The 17,309-nt window shown below is 42.9% G+C and overlaps 1 protein-coding gene across 3 annotated transcripts in view; it reads left to right on the forward strand.

Annotated features, from left to right (window-relative positions):
- AGPAT5 (1-acylglycerol-3-phosphate O-acyltransferase 5) overlaps window positions 1–17,309 on the forward strand; it is a 66,164-nt gene that overhangs the window by 6,747 nt on the left and 42,108 nt on the right. For all 3 annotated transcript variants that reach the window (XM_042934178.1, XM_042934180.1, XM_042934179.1), the window contains exons 2-4: window positions 9,010–9,079; window positions 13,985–14,100; window positions 16,476–16,565. In XM_042934178.1, the coding sequence (XP_042790112.1) occupies window positions 9,010–9,079; window positions 13,985–14,100; window positions 16,476–16,565 (276 nt within the window). The remainder of the gene's footprint in view (window positions 1–9,009; window positions 9,080–13,984; window positions 14,101–16,475; window positions 16,566–17,309) is intronic.

A 17,309-nucleotide genomic window follows, 5' to 3' on the forward strand; every position in this document is an offset into this window, starting at 1 on the left:
AGCAACAGAATTACAATGCACTGTGCTCTATGAGATTGAGACTAGTGGGTGGAGGGCAGGGGGCTGGGGAAGTTTGCCCAAGCAAGTGACATTTGCACAGAGCTCTGACAAAGGGCAGGTGTGGGAGGGTTTGTAGTAATCCCGGCGAGAGATGGTGGTCAGAGTAATGGGCAGAGTAGACATGGAAAGAATGGAAAGAACCCTGGATCCATCTTCAAGGTAGCTGGGGCCTTGTGACTGGAGGTGAAGGAGAAAGGAGAGGAAGGGGTTCCTAACAACTTGGCATTTCGTGAGTGCTGACTGTGTGCCTGGTGTTGTGCTACCATCGGCCTGTCACCCTTAGAAGGTAGGCGCCTTCTTCCCCTTTACCCTGGGGAACAGAGCACAGAGTTCACATGTGTGGTAGCTGAGGCAGGATTCCGTATATGGCGCTCCGGCTTCAGGATCCATTTTCTGAAGATGCTTTGCCAGGTGGTGTGGTTATGTTGCTTGGAACGAGATCCCACTCTCGATTTATTCGTGCCAGGAAAAGCATGCACGAACAATCCCAGTAGAGGCTGATCCTGAGATGGGAGTGTTCGTGTTTGTCAGCTTGGTGACACGAAGGTGAGACAGCTGCCTGGATTATTCAGGAAGGCTGTGTCACTTATCCTGAACTGCTTTGAATCCTATTTCAAACAGGAGTTAAGTATCACGGCATGCCTAGGAGAAAGAGGCCCTCGATTGATAACTGAACGAAAATGAAGATTCCTGAGGGTGGCCTTCAAAGCCGTCTAAATTCTGCCCTGGCCAGTTTTTCCTTTCACTGGTTTCACTGTAGGCCAACCACTGCTTCCTCCCCAGGCCCCAGAGGCCCCGGTGTGTTTTCAGCCACGTGCCTTTGGACCACTCTTCTGTAGCTACTTTCTTCCAACTCAGGCCCCAGCTCTTCCTCACCCCCTCTTGGTGTCAGGATCGCATACGTGATATTAACATAACATTAGCATATTTTACGTCTGTATTGCCCTCTCCACAAGATTGTATGTAACCTTTTGGAGATAGCAATCAAGGGGAGAATAGTTTGACTCGATTTTTGCCTTTAACCAAAGGGCGGAAGTACTTGGGATGCTGGTCTGGTTGGGTTTCTGTGGAAGTGTGGATCCACTGTTAATGGGGATGGATTCTTGAAGGACCTTACTGGTTGACAGGTTTTGATTTAACAGGGACAGCAGGTCTAGTGAGTCTGATTGTATTCTTAAGTAGGTAAAGGGGAAAGAGACATGAACTGTACCCTCAGAGGTACCACTGAGAAAGAATAACGTCAGACACTTTGTAAAAGAGGGAGTTCTAAGGGTGCCCAGGTGGCTCAGTCGGTTGAGTGTCGGACTCTTGGTTTTGGTTCAGGTCATGATCTCATGGTTCCTGGGATCGAGGAAGTCTGCCTTGTCGCTGACAGCACGGAGCCTGCTTGGGATTCTCTCCCTCTCTCTCTGCCCCACCCTCCCTCCCTCTGTCTCTCTCACAAAAGAAAGAAAGAAACGTAAAAAATAAATAAAAGCGGGCCTTCTGGAACAGTCAGCAACATAGAGAAACCTTTATTGACTTGTCAGTAAACACCTGTACTTTTTGCTGCTTTTGAACCTATGCGGTTCTCTAAGGTTTGTTCCTCTTTCTCTGTGGGAACCAGCGATGCGCTTGGGTGTCTTAGAGGGTGTTGTAAGTGGTATCTTTTTTTTAAATTTTTTTTTTAACGTTTGTTTTTGAGACAGAGAGAGACAGAACATGAACGGGGGAGGGACAGAGAGAGAGGGAGACACAGAATCGGAAGCAGGCTCCAGGCTCTGAGCCATCAGCCCAGAGCCCGACACGGGGCTCGAACTCACGGACCGTGAGATCGTGACCTGAGCTGAAGTCGGAGGCTTAACCGACTGAGCCATCCAGGCGCCCCCGTAAGTGGTATCTTAAGACAGCCTTACTCTGCCTGGTCTCCAGGTGGGAATTTCAAGAGCACAAAGAAATGAGGGGGTCGACACCTAGAAAGGAGCATCACCTTAACTGCTAACCACATGCTAGGCTCTCAGGTTTTAGATTAAGAAAGTCGTCTCTACTCTCCAGTGACACACAATTCGGCAGTGTAGGAGGAAGTCACTTAAAAAAAGTGTATATGAGATAAGTTATTTATAAAGGAAAGAAGTGAATAAAGAGCTGAGGAAATTGAGGAGTCATGCGTGTGAATCCCAGCACTTGCTTCGCTGTAGGGAGCATCGTGCATCAGCAGGTGGTTCCGGAAGTTGGATCCTGCAGAATGGATGCCAGCGCTCAGCAGCTCACAGATTGCTGTGCTCCCATCCTTAACTTGTATTTCTGGAGGAAAAACATTTTTTTAATGTATTATTTGAGAGAGAGAGAGCGAGCAAGCGAGCACACACACAGGAGGGACAGAGAGGGAGAGAGAGAATCCCAAGCAGGTGCTGAGCTGTCAGCCCAGAGCCCGATGCAGGGCTCTGTCCCACCACGGTGGTATCATGACCAGAGTGGAAACCAGGAGTCCCACATTTAACTTAACCCACTGAGCCACCCAGGTGCTGAGGAAAATTTTTTATGTCTTTTTTTTCTCATGAGTATCTTATCTCCTTAGAATTCAGATTGAAAAAAATCACATAAGCTCCTAGTATTTGGAATTTTTGCAGAGAATAGTTTTGTGCCCATCAAAACAGTTTTGGATCTTGGTGTGAGAAACCAGAGCGTGATTCCTCGTTCTCTGCCACCGTGTGTGTCGACTTGAGTAAGTCAGTGTCTCAACTCCATATTCTCATCCTTAAGTGGACTACTTACTGTCATTTTATTTTCAAGAGTAAATGAGATAATATGTGAAACTGCCTTCAATGAGTGGTGCATTGTAGATGCTCAGAAAAACACACCCTAGAGAGTAAGGACAATACCAAGAGATTTACATGAGGAATGTACAAGAAAGCTTTGTGATTCGTAAGGTTCCATTTTAAATGTTGCTCGATCATTATTTTCACATACTGGTGATTAGACAAATGGCTATGTGTATAATTTGATCTTGGTTCTGAGGGGCATCAGACTTCCTGTTCAGTGAAGTGTTGTTTCAGATTGAGCAGAAAAAAACCAGTGTTTTTGTTTGCGTTGCAGTAAAAATCTTGTACTGGTTAACCGGTAGTATATTCCATTGGCATAAAAAAAATACTGTTGAAAATTCATTTTAAATGATTATAAACAGTGTAGATTATGCGTGTAATCTTATTAGAACACATTCTTTATACACATTTCTGTGTAATCAGAGACTTTTTTTCTCTTATTCATCACTTAACACAGTTTTGAATAAAAAACTTCACTATTGGACAGTAGTAAGAACAACATTCGCTTTTGGAGGGATAGTTACTATATTTAAAGCATGGCACGACTAGTGTCATAAATTTCACCACAACCGCATGAGGAGTGGTTGCTGTTATTACAGTCGTTTTACTTGTAAAGAAATAGATGAGAGAGGTAAGGTACTTTTACTCAAGTTCACATAGTAAGGTGATAGACTAGGATTCAAATCGAAGTCTTTTTTTTTTTTTTCCTTAATGTTTATTTTTGAGAGTGCCTAGTGGGGGAGGGAGGAGTGCAGAGAGAGGAGGGGACAGAGGATCGCCAGTGGGCTACACGCTGTGGGGTTCATACTCCGGAACCATGAGATCGTGGCCTGAGCCGGAGTGGAGTCCGATGCCCAGCCGACTGAGCCCCCCGGGTGCCCTTCACATCCGAGTCTTAATTCAAATCAAATACTTTAGCCTGGGCTCTTAGTGACTGTTACGTTGCACTGCAGAGGAGGAAAAGCTTTTCCTCCACTTTCTTAGGTTTATAGCTGAGGTCTGCGCATCAAACTGATAAAAGCCAGATTAACAGGCGAAAAGACATTTTCTGATGTTAATGTTTTTACATGCATTGGTGCCTCACAGAAAAGAAGTGGAGACCAAAAGAACTGAATAGACTCGGCTTAGGGGTTTGTATGTCATGTTAACAAAGGGCAGTAACTTGTGGAAACATGGCTAGATAGAACAAGGGCTTCGGACCTTTTTCGGGCTGGTAAATTGTGGGAAGGTCCCTGGGGAATGTGTGCTAGAAAAGGGTGGTTTATTAAGCTTTGCTCTGCAGACTCATCAGCTGCCTCTGATCTTCCTGGCACTTTAGAAGGGAACACCTTTAGGAAGGGGTATTAATGTCACCTGGAAAAACGAAAGTTCATGCCTCAGGCAGGCAGAAGGGGTGTCTGCTGTTCCTTACTTGCCTTCAGCTCAAAGTAATCCTGTGCCAAAGTGGCATATTTGGGGGTAGCATGCTCTGACCCCCCTCAACAGACTCTATACTTAAGGGCAGTGAGAAAGTTAAAAAGTTCACTTTGCTTGCTGAAAGAAAATGGATATTATTGGGATAAATGAAGAATCTTGGTGTTTTTTTTTTTCCCCACAAAGAAAGAATGCTGTACCTCGTGTCCTGGTGGTGTCATCAGTTGGGTATTCTACTGTCTACTGTGTTAAACGTGATTGCTTTCGATTCCATTTCACTACCTCTTTTCAGGATACAGAGAGTCTTCAGGTTGTTTACATATCATGGAGAAGAGTAAACAATGTAAAGATCATGGAGAGGGAAAGAAGTCCAGCTCAGTTCATGCCTTCTTCTGATAGCCCTTTGGGCAGGTTTGTTTGACTAAAGCAGAAGTCACCAGAGTGTTGCCATGAAGATAATTATTCATGGAGCATTTTTATTGTCCCCTTCTAATAAAATGAAAAGGAAAAAGGACTCTAGATGCGCTTTTAAGAAATGGGTGAGCCTAAAATCGAACAATTATGATGAGTCTAAAATTAAAGAGTTAGGAATAACAAAAAAGCCGTATGTTTTTCATTTGCCTGATTTTGAAGGAACAAATCACCTGCAAAAAAACCTGATTAATGTGATTCGAAATACATGTACTAGAAGATTCCCAGAATGGATGCCTTAAAAAGTCACTGGTGCCCTTACAGCATTTTACTTTGTTTATTCCAAAACCTCTTACTGCTGAAAATGAGATGCAGCTTTATCTACTTGTGAAAAATAAAAGTGCAACTTAATGATTCAGTAAATTTGTGCTCAAAACCACCTGAGTGCTAAGCCCTGGGGTAGAAAACTGAAGAAGACCCTGCCACGGAAGAGCTTATGAGCTCTAAGGGATAGGATACGCACACACGCACACAGCGTGTGGATGCTCCCATAGGGGTGTGAACAGGGTTCGTCCTGGTGCAAAAGGGAATGTGATTAATCCTGGGCTCTGGGTTAGAATGAGAGGGCGCAGGTGGGCTTATAGGTCGTCAATAGAATTGTCGGGGAGGAAGAACTTCCTCTGCCCTGTGGTCCTTCCAGCTGGACTTAGACTCAAGTTGCCATGAGACAGATGAACAGGAGAAAATCAAACTTAATAGGCATATTTATGGGACTCCACACAGGCAGATTGCGAAGATAGTGAGGCCCTGTGATGCTTACAGGAGCTGAGGACAAGGGAAGGGTCTGCAGATCCAAAGTGGAGAAGGCCTTTAGCGGGAAGCTAAAGGAGATGTTTTGAAAAACAAAGGCTGCTCTATTATGCAAATAAGTTTCTTAGGTAATGAGGAGTCTCTGTTAATTGCTCTCTTCCTCGTACAGGCTCCCCTTTTCAATGCAAATTTAGGCAGTTGAGAGGAGGGGAGAGAGGCAAACAGGTATCTTTTCCTGCATCTGCTGGGTTTTGATTACTTTGAACTTGAAATAATCTTTTTGCCAAAGTGGACTATCTTGGGGCAGCCTGCCCTTTTGTGTTTATATTTATGTGTATGGGTATGTTGTAAATTCTTAGAAACTTTTTCTTTTACATTTAGCGAACACTACACCTGTCTGTCTCATTGTATACTTAGTAAGGTAGTAATCGCTGTTAAGTATTTTGAGATTCTGCATTCTTAAAAAATGAAAATTTTTTCTTCCTCTCCATGTTAGTAAATTGAAAAACGAACTTTCCACCTAATGAAAGAAATTTGACAATTTCAAATTAGAACGAAAAGTTTTTTCTTTGAAATCTGGTAAATCAAGTGAAGGACCTTAAAACTTCATATATATGATACCTAACATTGTAATTCTGCGTTCCTTTCTTTGGTTAATCAACATTTTTTCAAAGTACTTAAGAATGATATGCAACTATTACAATAAGATTTGCAGTTCATAATTTCATTTACTTTGCTTTTAGATATTTTCAAGTTTTAATTAGGAAGACTACTCTTTTCTAACTTATTTCTGTTGAAGTTACAGTGGCAAATGAAAAAACTTAAATAGGCAATCATCCAAATACCTACTTTAAGATATTAAATTATGTTTTGTGAAAGGCTTACCCACTTTTGTACCATCCTGCATTTCATTTGGAAATAGCTTTTATTTCAGTGAGATACTATTCATATCAAAGAGTAATCTTTAAAACTATGAATGATGTATTATGTATTTTCCCTTAAGTGGCTATGAATTCGTTGTTGTGGTTTTTTTCCCCCCTTCTGAGTGGTGTAGCAGTAGAACTACATTTTCTCTATCTGTTTTGCCCAATTCATTGCTTATCTGGGGCGCTTGGGTGGCTCAGTTGGTTGAACGTCCGACTTTGGCTCAGGTCACGATCTCACGGCCCGTGAGTTCGAGCCCCGCGTTGGGCTCTGTGCTGACAGCTGAAAGCTTGGAGCCTGCTTCATGTTCTGGGTCTCCCTGTCTCTCTCAAAAATAAATAAACATTAAAAAAAGTTTTAAAAAATTCATTGCTTATCTTACTGTCTCTAGCTACTGTAGAGGCCACTTTTAGGCAGCAGGCTTGAGCAATGGAAACTCAAGGCAAAAGGGCCCAGAGCGACCACAAGCTGAATGCAAAGAGGCTCATTAAGTGACCCACCAGGAATGGCCGTAGGCACTAACCAACCAACGGGCTACTGACAGCCAGGCACGGCTACCAAAAACGGGAAAATTGCATACGTACCCATCCTTCCTCACTCCACCCTGTAACCAAAGCCCCTCACCATCACCTCCTGGAAGAGTGTCTCCTCTGCTGTCCCGCCTGCTGCTTTCTGCTGTGTATTCAGTAAACTTCCATCTCCCTTGCTCTGCCTGGGGTGAATCCTTTCACTGCCTGCGCCACCGGCCCCCATCTAATCAGCACACACCAGAATTACCACAATCAATCTAAAATAACACCTTTTCATAACTTGTCTGTTATCTGCCCTTCAGAGGCTACAGCCTAGCAGTCTGTTACCCAAGCCCAGAGCAGGATAGGAAAAGGAGGGTCTCTTCTTGTATGGTTCAAGTGCTGACTTCAGCTTGAGGGCAGGCAGGTCTCCAAAGAGTAGTAACCTTTAAATGTGAGTGTGTCATCCAAGGAACTTAAGCCAAAAAACAGTCGCATCGCTGCAGTGCCATAAAGCCAGTGCATTGTAGCCAATGGACTCGAAGCAGTTCTGGCTTTTTGGTGAGAGAACGGGGATTGCTCACAAACAAGAACTCCCTATTAAAACCCTGCGTAGATCAAACTATTGGTTTAGGGTTTTGTTTTGTTTTGTTGGCACTGATTTCCTTTATTAATAAAAACTTAAGCAAATATCTAAACAATTATATGTATGATAAATTACATGTATAGCACTGAATAGTTTTCTGAGGAAGATAATAGAAATCTTAGTCTGAGTTCCTGACGTCCAGACCTCTATGCCCTCTATTTCCATTTTTCTACAGAGATGCTGGGTTAATGTCATTTTCTTTCTTCTGTTGTTAAGATAGTAATGAAGAGTGTTGCCACCAATATATCTGTGTGGATATCTAAAAAGCCTTGGTTGATTCATAATCTTGCATAATCCATGATCACAAGGTACAGAAACAAAAATGCCCTGAGTAAAAAAAAATACCACTGTTAGCAGTCCTTTCCTTTAAAGTCTTTAAAAATATACTTTTGACTTCTTTAAATAATTTATTATGAAACATTTACATTTAAGACATGCAAAACTACAGAAAAACTATAACAAACACCTATGTTCCCACCATCCGGTTTAAGAAATAAAACATGACTTCTAAGAGTTGAAGCCACTGTGTACCCTCCCATGTTGAAGCCTCCCCCCTTTCCTGGAAGTCACATGTATCCTGAACTTTCATGTTCTTTTGTTTTATTTCTTATTTTTTAATTTTCTTAACTTAGTTCCATGTCCATCATGGGGCTTGAATTCGTGACTCTGAGATCAAGAGTCACATGTTCCACTGCCTGAGCCAGCCAGGCACCCCAGCGAGCTTTTCTCTGTTCTTCACAGAGCTACCGAGAGTCCTAATCATGAACCGTGTTTCCCTGTTACTCACAAAATCATGTTTTAGTCTTCAGTGCGGTATTCAGAAGACTTTCCCATTCTGATTCGGGTCTCTGTGGGGTCTCCCTGCTCCAGCTCACCAGCCCTGCAGGTAGCTTGGTCTGACTGCTATGCCGCTAAGATGCCTCAACAGGTCTCAGACACTACCGATTCCATTTCTTCGTCCACCTTTTCACGAACATCCTTCCTTCGTCTCATTTGCTGAAATCACAGCTGATGGATGCTGCTTCTGCTCCACAGTTGACAGTTCTTCAACATAAAATGTGCCATATTTTCATCAAGTTTGCATTACGTCTCATTACAGTTGTATGTATCCATGGCTGTCTCTTCCGGTACACGGTAGGCTTTTTGAAGGGGGGCGTATCTTACAAAAAGGGTTCCCGAGATTGTAAGCGGTCAGTAAATGCTTCTTCTTTTCTCATGAGGATGTTGATCATTCTGTTCCACTCTATGACCTGCTCTGCACTCAACTACGATAAACCTGTGCCACTTATGGTCTCTGATGCTTCTGAGAGAAATCTAATCTTTGTTCATCCTGGATGGAGATATTCATGACGTTGCCGATTCTTTGACCTGTTTTGTTACAGTGGTGCATGTTTTGAGATGTTAAAGTAACGTTTCTTTCTGTTTTATCTTTCAGATATTGCTATATGGAGATTTGCCAAAAAATAAAGAAAACATAATATATTTAGCAAATCATCAAAGTACAGGTTTGTATTTCATTTGCATGAAATACAGGTTTTCTACAGAAAGTAGATGGGCTTTCAGAGTGATGTTTTTATTCCTTTAAATGAATTTTTGTTGCTGTTAAAACATGAATTTTTCAATGCAGACATTATAGCATGATCTTATATTTTTATGATTTTACTTTTTTGGAAAGTCAGGAATATGAAAACTGGATTTTCCTAAACTTACCCTTCTCCCTTGAATGGGTGTAAATAAGCCATTTTCTTTCATTTATTCTGTTTCTTTGAATAGTTCTTTAAATAATTTATGCCTTCTTTTTGGAAGTTATGTTTCTGGAAGTAAAATTGGGTCAAAGGGTATACACATCTTACATATTTGACTGTTAAGTTGCAGAAAGTTTGTGCTAGTAAGTGACTACTCCTTCCCTAAAGACAGTACTGTATTAATTTCTAATATCTGCAGTTCCTTTTGCCTCATCAAATGTTTTGCTTTAATTATAGCTTGCTATTCTGTCTGAAGAAACACAGAAGACTCTGGTCTTCGATTATAGCACAGTGTATACTTTAAGGCACTTTTAAAAAAACTTCTTATTTTGAAATAATTATAGATTCTCAAGAACTTGCGAAAATAGTATATGGAGTCCATGACCTCTTAATCAATTTCCCCAGGGATGGCGTGTTATGTAGCTGTTGTACGCTATCAAAACCCAAGAAACTGGCCCTGGTTCAGGTACTTTTTAGTTCAACAAATAATTCAGTCCAGAGAAAATCCCACTTCTTTTTATCAAACCCGTAACTGCTTCTGATGCGCACTCGCCAAAGTCCATTTTTATTACTTTAAAAAGTGTAGTACCCAGGAGTTCAAAGCCACACCAGCCTGATGGACGATTGTACCGTAATGGAAGATCACTTCAGCCTTGGCTGTTTATCTTCCTCCTGTCAACGGTGTACCTTCACGCTTATGATTTGGTTGCTTTTATCACTGCCTGTGCCCTAGGTAAGGTAGAGGAAGGAGGCAGAGGCTGAAATGCATTTTTCTCAGTTTCGCTCATTGGTGATTATGCTCTGCTTTATGGGACAAGAGTTGATTTTATGGGACAAGGGTTGATAGGAGTTTTGAGGCAGCCGAGCCACCAGATGACAGTCAGTGTGTGCTTCTAACGCTGGCCTGTAGGGCAGGCCAGGGATTTCAGTGTTTCTCCGGACGTGCTGGGCTTCCCTACCACCAGCGTCCTGCTCCTGCTGTCTGCTGCCGATGACACATTTCTCCCGGGCTTCCAATCTCCGAATGTGAAGGACTCGGGTCCAGGGTAGGGAGCGGCTCATGCTAGCCCAGATTTCCTTTGCATTGACCCACTGGTTAATTTCATTAAAGTTTTTTTTTGGGCCTAAGAGGATTCTGTCTTCAGATTCCTTGTTCAGGTTCCCTGCCCGCCCCTCGTTTTCTAGGTCTCGGTGTGGAAATAGTTGATTAATGGCACCGTGGAGCTAGCGTGAACACATTCCTAGAGGCGGTGGGACAAATAGTGACAATAAGATAAGAACCGCTACTGTCATGCCAATGTGGGTGCTTCCTACGCTCTGGCCTTTATATACATTACTTCAGAGGGAGGACTTTTGGAAGAGAGCGGTTTTGTTTTGTTTCCTGCTTGTGTTTGGAGCTAGAAAGCAATATGGGAAGTATGAGCTCCACAGTCAGCCCACAACTGGCCTGAAGAAAGGTCTCACTTCCCAGGTTGGAGAGCCATGCCCTTGTCCCCTTAAGCTGACCCCCGAGGGCCTCAGACTTCCTGGTAGTGGGTCCTATACCAGTCAGCCTTCAGGATTGGAGAAAGGCGCTTTTCTGAATGCCTGTTTAAAAACCCATAGCCTGGGAACGTAACTAGATAGTGATTTTAAATTACGTTAGAATTGCCGGTTTTAGTCAGAATATGAAGGAATATGCCCAGAAAAATGAGCACATACAAATTTGTGTGTCGTTCCCGGTTCCAGAGGCCCCCAAGGCTTATGCATGTCCACGGGTCATTGGCCGGTGGTGTCTGGGTGCCCTTTTGAAAACCCCTCTGAGATTATTAACCGCAAATGAGTATCCAAAAACGTAATTAGCAGAAAGAATATTTCTGTGTTCACCTTAGACTTCCTAGCGCACCATCTACAAGGCCTGCCAGAATCCGAATCTCTTCTTGGTCTGACCTTCCAGACAACTGACATTTTAATTAGTTTCTCTTCTCTGTTGTTTTCACTTGATGTGTGCTTCTTAGTCTCTTGTAACTTCTCTGCAGTGAGGATATGGGGGCCATTCTTCCTTCCGCTCAGCCTGTTTAAAGATCTGCTTTTGACACTCATGAGTCAAGAACTCAATCTCATGAAATGCACCCTTTTCTTGGTTTAAGTGACATTTGTCTTGACTGACTGCATATGTGGTGAGTAGATGATCATAAAAAGACACGGGCTTTGCAGTCAGACCCTCGTTCATAAGCTGTTCCGCAACAGGCTGTGTGACAGTGGGCAGATTACCTAGCTTCTCAGCCTTCCCCGTAGGCAGTGAGTGATGTCTACTGCTCAGGGTTTTGGGGCAATTTCCATAGGCTAGCTCCTGGTTCCTCAGCCTGCCTGGCTTACTGGGGACATTTCGCGGGTGGGAGGAGGTGGTGGTGATGATGATGATGGTGATGGTGGTGGTGGCGGCTGAGGAGCAGTGCAGTGCTGAATACACCCTATGCAAGTGCGTCCTGCCTGGTGTGTCTGACTTTGGGCCTCTTGTTACATAATAACGTAGCTGAGAAAAGCCTGGCTTTTCTTGCTATCCCTCCTCACTGCCCTCTCTTTTAACAAGTTGATGGGAATGATGACACTGCCTTGGCTGGATCGCTGTTGAGGAATTCTTAGGTAGCCACATTTGTTGATCTCTTCGTTAGCGTATTCTTGCCGGAAAATAAATGGTGAATAGTTACTGTAAAGGTACCTATTACCATCGCTGCTTTCAGTAACTCCGCTGTAGTCTAGAAACCCTATCAGAAACCTAGTTGAGAACAGGCAGGAGAAGTAAAGGTCATCGAGTAGCAAAAATTGATGGCACAAAGTGTGTGTGTTTTGACTACTAAAGCTTTTCCACTAAAATTTGCAAAAGTTTAAAGTCCTAGCCTAGGAGAGTTAATACCGATGCGACGGATTTCACACTTCGTCTTCGGAGTCCTCGGGAGATGCTTTCTTGGCCCTGTATACCATGCTTATTTCAATGTAAAAATGTGTCACGAAAACCTCTCCAAACTTTAAAAAGAAATTGTTCCAGGAAAAGATACCCTGTCTTGTTTTTAGCCTTTGATTTAGAATCCCAAATATGTCCCTGGATGTATTACAGCCTTGGAACCATGCATTTAGTTCTCAGAATTTATTTACATTAGGTACCATTATAACAAGCTGGTTCATTTGGTTTCCGGGACATAATCAGAAAGAGAGGTGTTTATCAGTATTGTTTAGGTGATTTTAATTGGAAGGAAGGGGGTTGGTCGTTGGCCTCCATAGGAAGTTACGTGCTGGAGAGTAAGGTGGTAGTTGATGGTCTTTAGCATAGGGACGTCCAGCCCACGTGGCTCCTAGGGTCCCTGCTCGGAGGGGAGCGTCTGCATCACTCTCTCTGTCCAAGGAGAGCCTTAATAGAATTCATGCGTGTAATTTTAACTTAGATCCTTGAGAAAGAACTTGTGAATGAGAAAAAAGATTAAAAAGAGATTTACAACGATGGAATGTTTTTCCCCAAGAATAATTTTTGGAGTTCCAGTGGCTAAGTCTTCAGGGTATTCTCCCTGGTATGATGTGTTGCCCAAAGGATTCGCACAGCCGTGACTCTGCGAAGGGCTGTCCTTTTTGGTTTAAACTAACACTAGCTCCTTTAATTCCCAGGCTTTTATTTGCCCCAGATTTTAACATTTTTTCTCTAATTCAGTCCTTTTGTTCCGGCTTCTCAGGCCCTGGATACACCTGTGGTAGTAGGACTGTATATTTTTGAGAGATTCTTACTGATTTGTTTTTCCACATAGCCCATTCTCTGCTTCAGTTTTCATTCTTCTTGAAGAGATGGGGTAGTTCGTAGCCCTTGGCTTTCCAAGCAGAATCTCTGGGCTTCAAGACTTCCTACTGTTTGCCCCCTTTGTGTCATTTCCTCTGACTCTTTGCACCGTGTCCTCAGTTTACCACCTTGTGCACACGCTTGCCCGGTTCTGATTCTTTGCTTCGGCCAGGGCTGGTCCTTCTACTGGGAATTTCTTCTCTCTTCCTAGAAGTTGTGTTATTATTAACACACTCATGTCTTCTTATTTTTATTTTTGTGACCCCTTAGTAGTAAGGTACCTGTGTAATGACACTTACTAGCAGCCTGGGTCCGTGTCCTGTGGTTCTGTAAGGACCACTCACCTGCCCAGCACAGCTGTGAACTTCAAGCGGGTGTTCATTCTGACATTATAGCCTAGGATCGTGTCGCGGAATTCTTCAGTCAGGACACAGTGTCCTTGCCTTCTGTTGTGCGTGTTAGTACATACACAATATTTAGTTGTACCTCACCGTTTCACTGAACCACTTTTTGCTGATAATTTCGTCCTGTTTTTTAGACTAAGAATTAGAGGAGCTTTATTCCTTGTTCACACCACTTTTGTGTCACTTGTAGTGGTTTGTGACTTTTTTGTATTTTATCTCTGAAATAAAAAGCCTCTCAAGTAATGCGGGGAAAAAAAACACCAACAAAAAAAAATTAAAAAATGGAATTTGTAATTTTTAAAAGTCTGCATTTGTTACAAAGTAATTTTAAAATTCTAATCATACTTTCCAAGTACATTCCTAGTATAATCTTGGGAAGAGGCTTTTTCTGTCTCTGTGAAGGGAATGCTGGAGTTTACATATGGATCGTTCATGCATTAATTTATGTCTTTGCAGTTGACTGGATTATTGCGGATATTTTGGCCATCAGGCAGAATGCTCTTGGACATGTACGTTACGTGCTGAAAGATGGGTTAAAGTGGCTTCCGCTGTATGGGTGTTATTTTTCTCAGGTAACTTTTTCCATACTTTTTCATATATCTGTACCTTATAAAAATTTTAGATTTAGAAAGCTAACATGCACTTAAAAAAAATGTATAGGTTGTTTTGTTTATTTTTTAGGTTCAATAACTTACTCCAAATGGAAGTCATTTCATTTGGCATTTTAAATGGTGGGTATCTATATACATATCTGATCACCTAGGTGGGTACATAGCATAAATACAAATGTACAAGAATCAAACAACTAGGAAAAATTAAAGGCATAGAATTTGAAGGACGACTACCTTAAGAAGCTAATAGTAAAAACTAATCATGATCAGTAACACACTAAAAAACAGGGAGCTATATATGTGAAGTGCTTAGCATGAGTGTCAGACACATGATTAATATTTAATAAATGAAATTTTCCAAAATGCCTTTTATTTACTTCTCAAGCCATAAATTTGGTCAAGCCACTTGTCTGCTCAAAAATGTGTGTTTCTCAGCTGCATTAGGTCCTAGTTGCTATGCAGGCATTCACGGTCCACCGTGACCTATCTCCCTGGAACCCACTTTCCTTTTTCAAGCCTGGATTGGTTTCTCCCTCCCTATCCTTCTTCAGGCTGTCCCTTTAGTTCAAGCTAATAGGCTCTCCTCTGCCTCCAAGGCCCAGTTTAGATGCTATTATGAAACCCTTCCTGTGCCTGGAAGTTTCCTCCTCCCTGCTTTTATCTTAGGCTGTCTTTATTATTACACTCCTCAGATTCTCCCGTTATCATTCTTGCATATGTATTTTACTGCACCAATGATTTTTTAAGTTCCTTAAGGAAATATACCTGTTTTTCACTTTTGTAGCTTCCATATACCTGGGAAAGAACCCAGATGTTTTTGAAATAAAATAGACTGTAATAAGCAAGTTAAACAACAGGAGAGAAATAGTATGTAAAGAATAGACATAAGGTCTCTCCCAACTCGGGGAAATTTTACTCGCAGTCTACGCATCCCGTGGCTTTTAATTCTAACGAGTTGGTGAAGAAGGAGTTTCTTCTTCACAGTCCTCTCTGAGTGAATAATGATAATGACATGCATTGTGTAGAGCACCTAGAGTTTTTCCTGTGCACCCAGGCAAGCCAGTTTCTCTTTGGAGGGAACCACAAGCAAGCTGGAAGGCCACTCCACCTCCGCCCATCTTGAGATCACCGCCTCCTTGCTTCTTTCTGTGTGTTTCCTCTTATTTTTGCTTAAGACAAAGTCAAATTCAGCCAGCTGGTTTATTTTACAGACAAGTTCGAATTAGCACAAGCAGGTACAGGTAATATGGTGACCTGATGCAAAGTTTTGATGAAGTACACTCACGAAGCTTAAATAAGGATGCCTTCATGTGCATGAAAGTGCCTGTGTTAGTCAGCCAGGGCTGCCCTGACAAAGTACCACAGACTGTCTCAAATGACAGACATTTATCGCCCCACAGTTCTAGAGGCTGGGGGTTCCAGGTGCATGTGTCATCAGGATCCCTTTTTCCTCCGTGTCTCTTCTTTGCTTGCAGTTGGCTGCTCTGTGTCCTACCTGTGCACGTACCTGTTGGTGTCCTAATCTCTCCCTATAAGCCACAGCCCTACTGGATTGGGGCCTACCCTTAGGACCTCATTTAACCTTCTTAAATGCCCCATCTCCATAGACCATCACTTTGGGGGTTAGGGCTTCAAAATACAAGTTTTGGAGGAACACAATTTGCGTTCATAACAGTGTTACATAAACATCTGTAGCTGGGTCGGTTTTAAAAATCCCTAAAGATCCGGGTGCCTGGGTGGCTCAGTCGACTTTGGCTCAGGTCATGACCTCGTGGTTTGCTAGTTTGAGCCCCGCATCAGGCTCTATGCTGACAGCTCAGATTCTGTGTCTCCGTCTTTCTCTGCCCCTCCCCTGCTCATGCTCTGTCTTTCTCTCTCTCTGTATCTCTCTCTCTCTCTCTCTCTCTCTCTTAAAGATAAATGAACATTTATTAAAAAATCCCTAAAGATCATGAGTATTGACATTTTATGGACACTTTGAGTGATTCTGCATCATTGGAAAAATTGAAAGCTAAGAATTATGTTACTGATCGAGTTTTTTATTTTAAAAATATATTTTTGAGAAAGAAAGTATTTTTGTTTTAACTGTCAACAAAACTGTATGTTCCTGTATTTTCTGGGACTGTGTAGCACACAGTTTTTATTTCAATTATGTTGAAACCTGGGGGAAATTTCAGCTAAATGTTCGTTAGATGGTAATATTTCAGTGTATTAGGAACAGTTCAACTCCTAGGATGTAATTTTATTCTTTACTTTTGGGGAGTCAAGTTACGTTTTGGATGACTGGCCGCTGGATATTTTAATAGTAAATACCCCCGTTTTTTTCCACGTGGCAGCATGGAGGGATCTACGTAAAGCGCAGCGCCAAGTTTAACGAAACGGAGATGAGAAAGAAGCTGCGGAGGTACATGAACGCAGAGACTCCAGTAAGATGATACTCGTTTCTCTTTTCCTTTCCAAGTCCAGTGTTTAATTTAAGAACTAAATTACAAGTTAAGAATTGTTTAGTCCGCGGGTCATAAACCACTGAGCTTTGTTTAGGCAGTAAGAAGCCTCGGGATACAGGTGAGATCTTGGCGGGCCGAGGCGAAGAGGCGGCAGACGAGTCGGTGCTTGCGGGAGGCCGTGGGTCCCGGCTCCGAGGCGCGGCAGGAGCGCGGGTGTCTGGGCCGTGAGCGGAAGCCCGGGCCGCACGCGGGACCTTGCCTTTGGGCTGCTCACTCCTCGTCGTCAGTATCGCGTGTGGTCGCGGAGGAAGCAGCTTTCCTGTGCGTGCGCGTAAACAGTGATTGCTTGTGCGTAGTGAGTTATTTGAAAAGTCCAAAGGGTGTGAAGAGCTGCAAGTGAAGAATCATTCAGTGTAAATGCAATTTGGGAAACCTTTGCTCCCTAAAAAAGGAATCTCCATATTCTCCTCGAAGAGTGCTACTTGCGGCCCGGTGACACCTTTACCTGTAGTCCCGGGCACTTGGGAGCCTAGCACGTGTCCCCCGTCAGGTCTCGTGTTCTCTCCGCCTTCCTTCCTCGGCAGGGCTCGTGGGTGGCAGGCCAGAGCTCGTATTTAAAGACGAGTTTCCACAGTCAGCTGACGGAGGCCCTGACATTCACAGTTTTTGCCCGTAGACATGTCTGGTTGTTTCGACCGTGTATCCCGGTTCGTCCTCTCTGAA

Source organism: Panthera leo, chromosome B1, assembly GCF_018350215.1.
Source record: "Panthera leo isolate Ple1 chromosome B1, P.leo_Ple1_pat1.1, whole genome shotgun sequence".
NCBI classification, from domain to species: domain Eukaryota; kingdom Metazoa; phylum Chordata; class Mammalia; order Carnivora; family Felidae; genus Panthera; species Panthera leo.